The sequence below is a fragment of the Mobula birostris genome, chromosome 14 (assembly GCF_030028105.1).
Source record: "Mobula birostris isolate sMobBir1 chromosome 14, sMobBir1.hap1, whole genome shotgun sequence".
NCBI lineage: Eukaryota > Metazoa > Chordata > Chondrichthyes > Myliobatiformes > Myliobatidae > Mobula > Mobula birostris.
The window spans coordinates 3,411,963-3,426,314 of NC_092383.1; the positions used below are offsets into that span (position 1 = coordinate 3,411,963).

Sequence of the window (14,352 nt, forward strand, 5' to 3'; positions counted from 1 at the left end):
GTGACCTGGTGCAGAAGGCGGTTGTCTGAGCCACCTCCACAGGAAGTCAGTAAAGGAGCTAGGGGCTTGCAGTGTGCTGGTCGGCCATGGGGCGTCCCTTCCGTTGAGTGGAAGCTGGCGTGCCAGCTGTTAGTGTCCGTCTGCCCCACGCGGGAACGGCGCAGAGTTACTGACTGGTCAGAGGTGAATCTGAGGGCAGTGTTGGAGCTCTCTGGCCCCAGGGTCAAGGAGACAGCTCATGCTTGCCTGGTGGGCGATTGATAGGGTGACAGGGAGTGGATGTTTCCAATAGTTGGAATAGTGGGGGAGTCCAGTACCAGAGGGCACAGCCTCACAAAGAGGGAAGTCCCTTTCGAATAGAGATGAGGAGTAATTTCTTTAGCCAGAGGGTGGTGAATCTGTGAATTCATTGCCACAGATAGCTGTGGAGGCTAGGTCACTGGGTATATCTAAAGCTGCGGTTGACAGGTTCTTCATTGGTAAGGGTGTCTAAGGTTACAGGGAGGAAGTTGGAGAATGGGGTTGAGAGGGATAATAAATCAGCCACGATGGGATGGCAGAGCAGACTCGATGGGCTGAGTGGCCTAATTCTGCCCCTGTGTCTTATGGTCTTATAGAATGCTGCCTGACCAGTGACTCCCACCTCCCAAGGACAAACCACCAGAAATCCCAAACCCACATCCAAGACACAAGAGATTTTGCGGAGGCTGGAAATCCGGAGTAACACACACAAAATACAGGAGGAACTCAGCAGGTTAGGCAGTGCCTACAGAATGTAGGGAAATAAACAGTCAACGTTTCGGGGCCAGACCCTTCAGCGGGACTGAAATGTCAACTGTTTACTCCCCTGCACAGATGTTGCCTGACCTGCAGAGTTCCTTCAGCACTTTGCGTGTGTTCTCCACACCTGGTTGGTTTCTGACCACAGCTGGAATATGTGTCGTAGCCAAGGGAATAACAACTTTTTCAGATTTGTTTTTACGGGACTGTTTAATGTATTTTTCTCAGTTAGCGGATAAATATGGTTGTTTATGTTTAAATATAATATTTAAATGATAATATTTATATGATAATATTTATCATATTTAAATATGGTTAAATATGAATGTACATTTCTTTAGATATTTAGAAATTAGGAATTTTTTACGTAGTTTACTGCTAAATTACCCTTCTGCTTATCCACCTAATTTGACAGATGCTCTTTTTCAACTTAAACCACTTCAAAAAGGGTTGATAGCTATAATTTATAAACGGTTATTGAATTTACGAATGATAGCTAACGATAGAATTAAACGTGCCTGGGAGTTGGAAGTTCAAGAGTCATTTTCAGATAATCAATGGAGTAAAATTCTTCATTTGGTTAATAACTCATCTATTTGTGCCCATCATTCCTTGATACAGTTCAAGGTAGCGCATCGAGCCCATTTGTCAAAGGATAAACTGGCACGTATTTTTTCCAACATCAATCCTATTTGTGACAGATGTAATATTGAGGTGGCCACTTTAACTCATATGTATTGGTCTTGTATAAAGCTAGACAATTTTTGGAGAGATGTTTTTAAAACATTATCAAAAGTCTTGGATCTGGACCTACAATCTAATTTACTTACGGCAATATTTGGGATTACCCCATCGAAACCAGGAAATATTCCTGTTTCCACTCAACGTATGATAGCCTTTTCAACTTTATTGTCTAGGAGAGCCATTTTATTGAAGTGGAAGAATTCTGATCCACCTACTTTTTTTTTTTGGCTTTCCTCCATTATGTACTGTTTAAGTTTAGAGAAAATAAGTCGGACATTTGATATATTCTTTAAATTTGAGCAAATCTGGTGACCTTTTATTCAATATTTTCATTTAATTTGATTTATTACCCTTCCAATTTTTTTGTTTCGAAGTTTTAGATTTAATCAGAAAGTCTTTCTTTTTTTTTGATCGTATCCTCAGAATGGACTGCCCAGTCCCTTCCCCCGCCGCCCCGTTTTTGTATAGTGTAGTGGGTTATTTTTCTTCATTTAAAATTCAAAGTTTTTTCTTTCCTCTTCATGAACTGATAAGAGGAGGATTGCTGTTTTCTGTTTTTTAAATTGTATACTAGCTTAACACCGTATGATTTTGATAATGTCTATTTCAATCTCTGTATTGTTATTGATATATCTATTTGAGATAATTCTCTTGTTTTTATTTATGTTCTTTTTAAATCAATAAAAAGATTAATAAAGACAGAAAGGAATATGTGCCATACTCTGGATATCTCGGAAGGTCAATTTGTGAATGTTTTGCAGACAGGTTGTAAGAACAAGCTACATTAATCTCATCAGAGCCAGCACTCACCTCTTTCTGAGTGGCATATAAATTAAACGTCTTTCCTTCAAACTTCATCTTGCTTACTTCAGTCCTGGAAGACAGCAAGGAAATACCATTAGCACCAGGGTCAGCTTGTCAATGTCCCTGCAGGCTTTGCTTTAACTACACTGGAGACCTCTGCTGTACTGTGACAAAGAATTGTTATTTTTCTTATAGTTTAACTTTCCTGTGGTTGCATGTATTTTTATATATCATCGCCTATATACATGGAATTGTTCAGTGAATTTTCCAGTAACTATGGTACAGTTAGCTCTGTATTGCTCTACAAACTTCTTAGTTTCTTGAACTAAGATGTGAAGGAATTGAGCTGAAGAGAACTGATGTTATTCCTCTCTGCACCTTGTGGCGCCTCGGGCAGCAACCCTGCCATTTCTTCAGCATTTTGCCCGTTTTCTTCGAGGCCGAGTTGCTAGCTCAACGCTCAACCCAGCACGGACGGAAAGCATGCAAGGAGCCAGCCAGCAAGGAGGAACGGAGATGAGAAGGAATTTTGTTTCATGATTAGTCGGGAGGAGGTAGGAGAATGGGGAAATAAATCAGCCATGATGGAAGAGTGCAGCAGACTCAATGGGACCAAATTCTGATCCCATTGTCTTATGATCCAACAATCTCCACAAACTCAGGGTCTTCGGATGCAGGACCTTCAGATCACCTGAGAAGAACAGCCAATGTACACACAGAAAGACCCCACAAGACACATGCAAGCAATGACTGGTTTCACAGGGGACTGTAATTCCTTCAGTTATCAACTTCACTGACTCTCTGGGGTTTGAGTCTTTGATTTATGAAAGATTACATTTTTCTTACAGTCATAGAATAATGCAGCAGAGATGGGACATTCAGAATTAGAATCAGGTTTATTATCACCGGCATGTGACGTGAAATTTGTTAACTTAGCAGCAACAGTTTAATAAATACATAACCTAGCAGAGAAAAAAAAATTAAAAAAATAAGTAAATTAATTACAGTATATGTATATACATCAAACTTTACACCTCCTCCCTTGGAGGGTCAGACACCCTGAGCCAATAGGCTGGTCCTGGACTTATTTCATACTTTACTGGCATAATTTACATATTACTATTTAACTATTTATGGTTCTATAACTATTTATTATTTATGGTGCAACTGTAAGGAAAACCAATTTTCCCCGGGATCAATAAAGTATGACTATGACTATGACTATATTGAATAGATTTTTTAAAAATGTGCAAAAACATAAGTACTGTATATTAAAAAAAAAGTGAGGTAGTGTTCATGGGTTAATGTCCATTTCGGAATCTGATGGCAGAGGGGAAGAATCTGTTCCTGAATCGCTGAGTGTGTGCCTTCAGGCTTCTGTACCTCCTACCTGATGGTAACAGTGAGAAAAGGGCATGCCCTGGGTGCTGGAGGTCCTTAATAATGGACGCTGCCTTTTTGAGACACTGCTCCCTGAAGATGTCCTGGGTACTTTGTAGGCTAGTGCCCAAGATGGAGCTGACTAGATTTACAACCTTCTGCAGCTTCTTTCAGTCCTGTGCAGTAGCCCCTCCATACCAGACAGTGATGCAGCCTGTCAGAATGCTCTCCACGGTACAACTATAGAAGTTTTTGAGTGTGTTTGTTGACATGCCAAATCTCTTCAAACTCCTAGTAAAGTATTAGGAACCTAACCAGTTTCCACATGCTTGTAGTTACCCCAGATCCCAGGACACCTTTCCTATCTGTGTACCCGTGTATCTGTGAGTACTTTTGAAATGTTGCTAACGCACCCTCCTCAACCACACCCTCGGGCAGCTCGTTGACCAGGTGTCTCAGCCCTGGGACGGTGACAGGGGTGTGCCTCAGGGGCAGGGGACGGGTCGTCGTCGTCCCCACTCACCACTTTATGAAGTGAATCCTCTTGTTTCCTTGTAACACCACAAAGCCAGACGGCGTGAAGGCTAAAAATGCCGCATTCCCTGAGACATCCTGTGGAGAAATGTTCAAAGTAAGTTTCCCTTGAATGGAAAATCCTACAAGAAGTAGTGGAAATGACTCTCCCAACCCCTCTGAGCACATCTACATGAAATGTAGTCGTAGGACAGCAGCATCCATCATCAGAGACCCACACCACCCAGGCCATGCTCTCTTCTCGCTGCTGCCACCTGGAAGGAGGTACAGGAGCCTCATCAAGACTCACACCACCAGGTTCAGGAACAGTTGTTACCCCTCAACCATCAGGCTCTTGAACCAGAGGGGATAACTTCACTTCCCCTTCACTGAGGGAGAAAGAAGGCAGAGTCAGAGAAAAAGGGAAAATCAGTGATATAAACAGGGAGTAACACACACAAAATGCTGGAGGATCTCAGCAGGTCAGCCAGCGTCTGTGGGGAGGAATAAACGGTTGACACTTCAGGCTGAGAACCTTCAGCAGATCTGGACAGACAGGGGGTTCCTCTTGTGTATTTAATATTTCAATAATATTTGAGTCATCTTGTCTGCTGAGTTCTTCCAGCACTTTGTGTGTGTTGTTTGTAAATATATATCGGTTGATTAAGCATTCTTGTTCATTTAAATAATTATTTATGGGTTAATTGTAAAAATACATTTTACATACATCATCGCACTATCACGTGATACATGCGCGCCTCACTTAAAGTGAAGAATCCGAATCAGGTTTAATATCACTGACATATGTTGGGATATTTGTTGTCTTTGCAACTGTAGTACAATGCAATACATAATTGAAAAAACTGTGAATTACAGTAAGTATGTTATATTAAATAGTTAAATTAAATAAGTAGCACAAAAACAGAAATAAAAAAGCAATGAGGTAGTGTTCATGGGTTTATTGTCCATTCAGAAATCTGATGGCAGAGAGGAAGAAGCTGTCTTGAATTGTTGACTGTGAGCCTTCAGGCTCCTGTATCTCCTCCCTGATGGTGACAATGAGAAGAGGGCACGTCCTGGGTGATGGGGGTCCTTAATGACGGATGCCACCTTTTTGAGGTATTGCTTGTTGAAGGTGTCCTGGATACTACGGAGGCTAGTGCAACACCCACATCATCACGAAGTTACACTGCACTTCAGACTCCGTGACTTCCTCTGAATTAATTTAATGTTTTGAAGTTACAAAACGTAAAATCCTGTTGCTCAGGATTTCCAGCACCTACAGACTCTCAAGTCTGTGGAATATGCACAGCAGGACGGGCCTTGAGTTTGAGCTCTCATTTACTGTAACCACAGCGATTCCAGTGTTGACATCAGACTCTCCTGCTGCCCCCCGTGACACTGCAGCACACCGTACTCTCACACCACCAAAGCAACAAACAGCTTCTCCCTCTTCCTTCTGCACTGGGAAACCCCACACTGTCTGCAATGTACTCCAGCTCCCACATCCTCCCTCTCACGTGTGGGAGACGGAGGGAGAGAGGGAGAAGGGGAGGCAAAGAGAGTGGGAGAGAAAAGGAAAGCAAGTGTAGATGTAGGAGGGGAAATGGGGGACATTGAAGGGCAAATACCAGAAAGCAATGTTCAAAGTTCAAAGTAAATTTATTATCGAAGTGCATATATGTCACCGTATTCCCACCCTGAGATTCATTTTCTTGCAGCATACTCAATAAATGTATAGAATAATGACTACAACAGAATCAATGAAAGGCTGCACCAATTTGGGCATTTAACCAGAGTGCAAAAGGCAACAAACTGTCAAATACAAAAAGAAAGAAGTAATACTAATAACTAAGCAATAAATATCGAGACCATGAGATGAAGAGTCCTTGAAAGTGAGTCCATTGGTTTTGGGAACATTTCAATGATGGGGCAAGTGAAGTTGAGTGAAGTTATCCCCTCTGGTCGAAGATCCTGATGGTTGAGGGGTAGTAACTACTCCCGAACCCGGTGGTGAGAGTCCTGAGGCACCTGTACATTCTTCCTCGTGGCAGCAGCAGGAAGAGAGCATGGCCTGGGTGGTGGGGGTCCCTGATTACTTTCCTGCAACAGCACTCCATGTAGATGTGCTCAATAGCAACATTCAAAACAGTGTGGAGGAACGGGGGATTGTGGGGTCCAAGTCCATAGACCTCACAAAGTTGTGCACGAGTTGTTAAGAAGTTGTATGGTGTGTCGGGTCTTCATTAGTCAGGTGTTTGAGTTCAAGAGCCGTGAGGTAGTGTTGCAGCTCTAGAAAACTCTGGTTCGACCCCACGGAGCATTTAGTTCAGTTCTGGTTGCCTTGTTATAAGGATGTGGATGCTTTAGGGAGGGCGCAGAGGAGATTTACCAGGATGATACCTGGACTAGAGAGCATGTCTTATGAGGATAGGCTGAGCAAACTTGGGCTTTTCTCTCTGGAGCGAGGGAAGATGAAAGGTGACCTGACAGAGATATATAAGATGATAAGATGCATAAATAGAATGGACAGCTGGAGACTTTTTCCCTGGGTGGAAATGGCTTATAGGAGGGGGCATAGTTTTAAAGTGATTGTGGAAAGTATTTGAGGGATGTTTGAGGTCTGTTTCTTTACAGAGAGTGGTGAGTACGTGGAATGCCCTGCCAGGGTGGTGGTAGAGGCAAATCCAGTTGAGGTGGGATTGATCTAGAAGTGGGTTAAATTTTTGGCACAACACTGTGGACTGAAGGGCCTGTGTTGTATGTTTTAAAGCAAATCTGCATGCTGTGGGATCAGAGGACAGTGAGAGAGTGATCAGGATGGGCTCCAGGTTCCACACCCACACACTGCCCCTACCTTGCAGGGGTGGGGATCGACTCCGTAGGTTTCCAGCGTCTGTGCTTTCTTCAGGAAGTTCAGCTCTGCCATGTCTGGAGACTGACCACTGCATTGGACAGGAGAGAAACCCATCACTGAGGGACCCCGGCTGGCCAACCAACCCTCCCACCCTTCCTCCCTCCATTCCCACTCTCTGCAGGATCCCACCCCTCTCCCGTTCACAACCGTTCCCTGTTCCTAAACCTCCCTCGTTCACAACCCTCCTCCATTCACAACCCTCCCCTTCACAACCCTCCCTGTTCACAACCCTCCCCCTTCACAATCCTCCCTGTTCACAACCCTCCCCCCTTCACAACCCTCCTCCATTCACAACCCTCCCCCTTCACAACCCTCCCTGTTCCCAACCCTTCCCTGTTCCTAAAACTCCCTCATTTACAACCCTCCCCCTTCACAACCCTCCCCTTCACAACCCTCCCTGTTCACAACCCTCCCCCTTCACAATCCTCCCTGTTCACAACCCTCCCCCCTTCACAATCCTCCCTGTTCACAACCCTCCCCCCTTCACAACCCTTCCCTGTTCTTAAACCTCCCTCATTCACGACCCTCCTCCCTTCACAATCCTCCCCCGTTCACAACCCTCCCGTTCCTAAATGTCCCCTCTTCACAACCCTCCCTCCTCACGACCCTCCTCCATTCACAACCTTCCCCCTTTCACAACTCTCCCTGCAATCCCACCTCCATCCCTTCCCCATTCCCAATACTCCTCGATTTCCAGTTGTCTGACCAATCCATTCTACCTGACAATTCCCAACTCCCCACCCTCGCCAATCTCTGTGAAAATATTGCAGCAGCTCCTTGTATTCACTCTGTGAATTGTCTGCCAGCTGCCCTTTCTCTGTGACTGTAACACTTTATACTGCATTCTGTTACTATTTTTCCCCAATGAGCAGTTGTAGTGAAATGCTGTGTGTGGATGGAATGCCAAACAGTGTTACTGCCTTACCTCCCTACACGTGACAATAATAAACTATTTATTGCCGTACCTAAGTTCCGTTTTGTGGATCTCTGCAATTTTTCTTTCCAACTTCTCGGAATGTTTGGGGAAGAACTGGAACTTGGAACTGTATCCTTCGGGATGTTTTCCTGGATCATAGTCCCCAATTTCAGCTGGAATTGAGAACATCTTTGAGTAAACAGGATGGAAGAGGCTGGGTCTTCCGTCTTGTCTGAGCAACCTCTGTACCGACCCGGACGAGATGTGCATTGATAAAGCACCTGGCAAACACCCTCAGCCACCTCAAAGCATCTTCCAGCCAGTTGGGGAATGGTTGCTCTGGAGACCCAGCAGCAGTTTTACTCTCAGCAGCTCCACAGAAGGGTAACCAAGGTCAGTACCTCACTCTGGGGTGGCAAGAACCCAAACCACCCCCAACACACCCCCTCACTTCTCACCCCCTCCCTGTTCCCGACAACGCTTAACACCAAGCCCTTCACCCTCACTCACATCCTCTCCCCAGTCCTGAACCGTGACCCCTCTAACCCTGACCTCCCCCACACTCCAACGCCTTTAACCCTGACCTCTGACCTCCCCCCACACCAATCCCTCTAACCCTGACCTGTGACCTTCCCCCACACTCCAACGCCTTTAACCCTGACCTCTGACCCCCCCACACCAATCCCTCTAACCCTGACCTGTGACCTTCCCCCACACTCCAACTCCTCTAACCCTGACCTCTGACCTCCCCCCCACACTCCAGCCCTTCTGACCCTGACCCACTTCACCGCAACCCCTGCTGTGAAACATTGCTCAGTAATCGATCGGCTGAAGCCACGGTGAGGTTTCACTGCACACGTGCCAGCAGTTGTGGCGAGGGGTGCGGAGGGCGGGCAGTGCCGGGGGGGGGGGGGTGGTTTACCTTGCAGGATGTAGGCTGCGAGAAGCGCTGCGTCGGAGGTCTTGCACAGCAGGCGGCCGTGATACAGATCTCTCTTTATCTGCAGGAAGACCAGGTACCTGAGGAGGAAGGAGACTCAGGTGAAGGCAGAACAAGTGGGGAAGGAGATTGTGCATGACACAGGAATGGGACGTCCTCACCATTATCCCACAATGGCCACTGGGTCCAGAGCGGATTTAAGAAAGGCATGGGGACAGGAGATTGAGGGAAAGATCTGGGTGGATTCGGGGAGCAGAATCATGAACTGCCTAGTCCCATCACACGGGACCATTGTGGCTAACTGGAGTTCAGTCTGGATTGAAGATAAAGATTAGTTTTAATTGTCACATATACTTCCAAACATCAAAACATACAGCACCGAGGATTGAGCTGGGGGAAGGCCTGCAAGTGTCACCCTGCTTCTAGTACCAACAGGAGATCCCCACAACTACTGACCCCAACCCACACATTTTACACCATAAGACCTTAGTACACAGGAGCAGAACTAGTGAATGGTCTCGAACCAAAATGTCGACTGTTTATTCCTCTCCATAGATGCTGCCTGACCTGCTGAGTTCCTCCAGAATTTTGTGTGTGTTGCAGAACCAGGCTACTCGGCCTATCAAGTCTGCTCTGCCACTTCATCACAGACTAATTTATTACCCCTCTCGACTCCATTCTTCTACATTTTCCTCGTAACTTTGGACTGTGGGAGGAAACCAGAGTACCTGGAGGAATCCCACATGGTCACACGGAGAACGTACAAACTCCTCACAAACAGTGGTGGCAACTAAACAATGTCACTGACGCTTTAAAGAGTTGTGCTAGCCACTAAACTGAAAGGCTAGCCTTCCGCTAATCCCCACATCCCTATGGAGAATATATAAAGAATAAAGTTCCTAGAGCTAATGCTCAGTTTTCTCACGTCTTTGAAATTTCATCTCCTAGTTCTTTTCCAAAGTTTATAACCTTGTAACCTCCCCAGACAGGATCAATGGAACGTTCCCTGTGTCTGCTATTAAAATAGGAGGCCAAGCCATTGAGTATATTTAAAGCAGAAGTTGATAGATCTGATAAACATTACAGGAGCTGCCTGTCAGCATTGAAGTCAACACAGGACTGCCTTCGGGGCTCCAGCTCTGGAGTGCTCCCTGGGGCTTTACTCCCAAAGCCTTCCCCATGAGAGGGTACAGCCACAAGGCAGTGGTGGTTTGAGATCAGAGTTTTCCTTCTCCTAAATGAGCTGCGAACCACAGCTGACCAGCTCCGTCTGCCTGAAGCGGCTGGTTTTAAGGTGCCAGAAACCTGCTTTTGCCCCTTCTCCTGTCAGTGGAAACGGTTACGCCGGGCTTAGTAGCTAAGCTACACGTGAAGGCCGGGAGCTAGCCTTGGTTGTCAGAGGCTATTTGAGACGCACACCACTGGGAGCATTTAATAGGTAAAGGGAGCTTATCCCCACTACCTTCCCAGGCTATGACAACCTTAAAGAACAGTTTAGTAAGGATTACTAAATTGTGAGCACACTATGTTGGTGCTGGAAGCGTGGAGACATTTGAGGACTAACAGCACAATCCTCGAACTGTATGGGTTGTTGATGCAAACGACACATTTCACCGCATGTTTTGATATACATGTGGACGTGGCCAGGAGATGCCCTCTTCTCACTGTCACCATCAAGGAGGAGCTACAGGAGCCTGAAGACACACACTCAGTGATTCAGGAACAGCTTCTTCCCCTCTGCCATCCGATTTCTGAATGGACATTGAACCCATGAACATTACCTTAATATTTTGCTCTCTTTATATATATCTACACAGACACACACACACACACACACACACACATATATATATACCACATACACATTTTATATATAAAATATATATACACATACACAAACATACATACTACAAAAATATATATATATTTCTTATTTTAACTTTGTCATTTTCTGTACTACTGCTGCAGAAAACAACAAATGTCAGTGATAGTAAACCTGATTCTGATTCTGAGCAATAAAGCTAATCTTTGTCTCATCACTTTAGCATCTGCAGTCTCCTGTGTGTCCATTCCGGTGGGAATGTTTGATTCAAACAATGGCACCTTAAGCTGGAACCTCTGTGAATGAGGTACGTCACAGGAATCCATTCGTAAGTTAAGGGTAAAGTCAAAGCTGCAGTTCTTGTGAGGAGGTGGACTCTCTCTCTCTCTGGTTGTTACACATGAGAAGGACAGACTGAACAACCAAAAGCCCCAACCACAGCCACCACTTACTCCTGCCCACCCTGCACCAGAATATGTGGTTCCCAAATCAACCTCTACAGCCTCCTGAGGACCCACCAACAGGCAGCCTGCAGGAGAATGTCACACTGATTTGAGTGAGAGTATACTATCCCCAGGCCGTCCGTCAGGACGATGTCTGCAACAGTAACCCAGTAACAGTGACTAACACCTACCTGGTTATCTCCTCCTTCAGCATGGAAGGGTCCGTTGGGTAAAACTTGACGCGAAAGCACATGGTGTACGGAGGCTGGGCTGCCAAACAGAGGAGAGAGTCAAGTGATTTTCTGGCTGCTCGACAGCCAGCGATGCTTCATCGAGGTCATGGTAACATCGTCTAACAGCAGGCCACAATAACCAACGATTGTGCTCAATAATGCAAAGTATCGCTCAGTATTCACAGCAAGAAACGGTGATTCCAAACACCCATCCCAACCCAACCTCTTTCAGCATTTCCTCATGGCCACCCAGACGAAATTAGTATGGAATGGCTGGCATGAATGTGATGGGCCAAAGGGCCCATTTTCTGAGTGGTATCACTTACAATACTCACTTCAAGCACTCTGTAAGACCATACAGACCACACAGGGGCAGAATGAGGCCATTCAGTCCATCAAGTCATCTCCGCCATTGCATCATGGCTGATTTATTTTCCCTCTCAATTCCATTCTCCTGCCTTCTTCCCATAACATTTGACACCTTCACTAATCAAGAACCTATCAACCTCCACTTTAAATATATTCAGTGACTCGGCCTTTACAGTCACCTGTGGCAATGAATTCTGCAGATTCACCACCCTCTGGCTAAAGAAATTCCTCCTCATCTCAGTTCCAAAGGAATGTCCTTCTATTCTGAGGCTGTGCCCGTTGGCCCTAGATTCACCCACTATAGGAAACATCCTCTCCACATCCACTCTATCTAGGCCTTTCAATATTCGATAGGTTTCAATGAGATCCTCCCTCATTCTTCTAAACTCCAGCGAGCACAGGCCCTGAGCCACCAAACGCTGCTCATATGTTAACCGTTCCTTTGCCAGGAGAATCCTCGTAAAACTCCTCTGAACCCTGTCTAATGCCAGCGCACTCGAAGGGGCCAGGACTGCTCACAATACTCCAAGTGAGGCCTGACCAACACCTTATAATGCCTCAGCATTACATCCTTGCTTTTATATTCTAGTCCTCTCGAAATGAATGCTAACATTGCATTTACCTTCCTTACAACTGGCTCAACCTGCAAGTGAAACTTTCGGGACTCCTATACAAAGACTCCCAAGTCCCTGTGCATTTCTGAGTTCTCAATTTTCTCCACATTTAGAAAATAGCCTAGGCCTTTATTTCTTCTCCCAGGGATCATAATTGCGCTCCTCCGCAACAGAGCACAGGAACAACACAGGAAAAGGTAAAAACACAGAGAAAAAGGTAAAATATGGAATTTTAATTGGATTTTAGAATTAATCACGATATGATATCTTAACCAGAAAAACTACTGATAACTTGGAAACTTACATTTCATTTGTTTAATAATGGACTTGGAGATATCCAGCCAGTGCTGCAAGATCAACAACAGGAAGAGACAGTTAAGCGTCACGATCCGGTGACCCACTGAAGACACACATTCACAGAGAGAGGTGGGAGAAGGTCTGGGAGATTGGACGGTTCCTCTTGATCCGTGGAAGCAGGGCTGGAAGGTGAGGGACAGAGCAATGCAAACCATCGGAACTCCCGGACACCGAAAGGGAGGAGGGACTGGGGTCGTGTCTGAACACAGGAGACTTGGCCGTTGCTGGAAATCCAGAGCAATATAAACAAAATGCCGGAGGAACTCAGCAGCTCACACAGCACCTATGGAGAGGAATAAACACTCGACATTTCGGACCAAGACCTTTTATCAGGGCTGGAAGGAAGGTGGAAGAAGCTAGAATAAGAAGGGTTTTCCCAGTGGCCACCCATTTTACTTCTACTTCCCATTCCTTTTCCACCATGTCTGTCCATGGCCTCATCTACTGCCACGATGAGGCCAACTTCAGGTTGAAAGAGCAACACCTCCTCCTAGGTAGCCTCCAAGCTAACAGCATGAACATTAGTTTCTCTAACCTAGTAATTTCTCCCCCCCCCCTCTTTTTCTATTCCCCATTCTGGTTCTCTCCCCTCTAACCCAGGGGTTCCCAACTTGAGGTCCACGGACCTATCGGTTAATGGTAGGGGTTCATGACATGAAAAAGGTTGGGAACCTCTGTTCTAATCCATTCTCTTCTCCTCGCCTCCCTCTAGTGCCCTCTTCCTTCCCTTTTTCACATGGTCCATTTTCCCCTCCAATCAGATTCTGTTTTCTTCAGCCCTCCACTTCTTCCACCTATCACTTCCCAGCTTCTTCACTTCATCCCTCCTCCCACACCCACCTTTCCCCCCTCACCTAGCTCCACCTATCACCTGCCAGCTAGTATTCCTCCCTCTCCACCCAACTTCCTACGCTGGCACCTCACCCCTTCCTTTCTATTCCAGATGAAGGGTCTCGGCCTGAAGCGCTCCACAGATGCTGCCTGATCTCCGGCATTTTCTGAGTGTTGCTCTGGGATTGTGTGCCTTATTCCTTCTCAACCTCCGCCATCCTGGGGAACAGGTCCAGCTACTCTACATTAGCCCAGGAACAAGGAGGATCTCTCAGCTTTATTGCAAAGGGAAGAGTGCGCAGTGCCAGGGGCAGAAGGGAGGGCACGGCAGACCAGACAAGCACAGAGGTTTGAGGTCCACCAGTTTCTTCGGTTCATCAACTTAGGGTTTGAAGTTAACCAGCAGGAATCTCAGTTTCTCTCACAGCTTCTTTGCCTCACCTCACTGAGCTCAAACTCCAGCCATGTACTGCAGGCTTGGTATGGGATTCGGAAAAATGGCCCGGAGAATGGAAAACCTTCTCTAGCTCCAGTTACGTTCCGTATCAAGGATCCCATCCTCCTCCAGACCTCCTACCGAATGCTGGAATAGGACAGAGGTAGTGGGAGCTGTGGGATTCCAGCTCCAGGGGTCAGAGGGCATCCTGGTTGACACCCAGTAACACACACCACTGACAGAACTGGAAAGC

At 46.0% G+C, this 14,352-nt stretch overlaps 1 protein-coding gene across 4 annotated transcripts in view; it reads right to left on the reverse strand.

The window, feature by feature from the left end:
* The window catches only part of frmd5a (FERM domain containing 5a), a 183,745-nt gene that overhangs the window by 32,816 nt on the left and 136,577 nt on the right, over positions 1-14,352 (reverse strand). For all 4 annotated transcript variants that reach the window (XM_072277680.1, XM_072277677.1, XM_072277679.1 and 1 more), the window contains 7 exons: positions 12,780-12,822; positions 11,451-11,529; positions 8,977-9,074; positions 8,104-8,227; positions 7,079-7,166; positions 4,232-4,320; positions 2,335-2,398 (listed from right to left, as the gene is read on the reverse strand). In XM_072277680.1, coding sequence (XP_072133781.1) covers positions 2,335-2,398; positions 4,232-4,320; positions 7,079-7,166; positions 8,104-8,227; positions 8,977-9,074; positions 11,451-11,529; positions 12,780-12,822 — 585 coding nt within the window. The remainder of the gene's footprint in view (positions 1-2,334; positions 2,399-4,231; positions 4,321-7,078; positions 7,167-8,103; positions 8,228-8,976; positions 9,075-11,450; positions 11,530-12,779; positions 12,823-14,352) is intronic.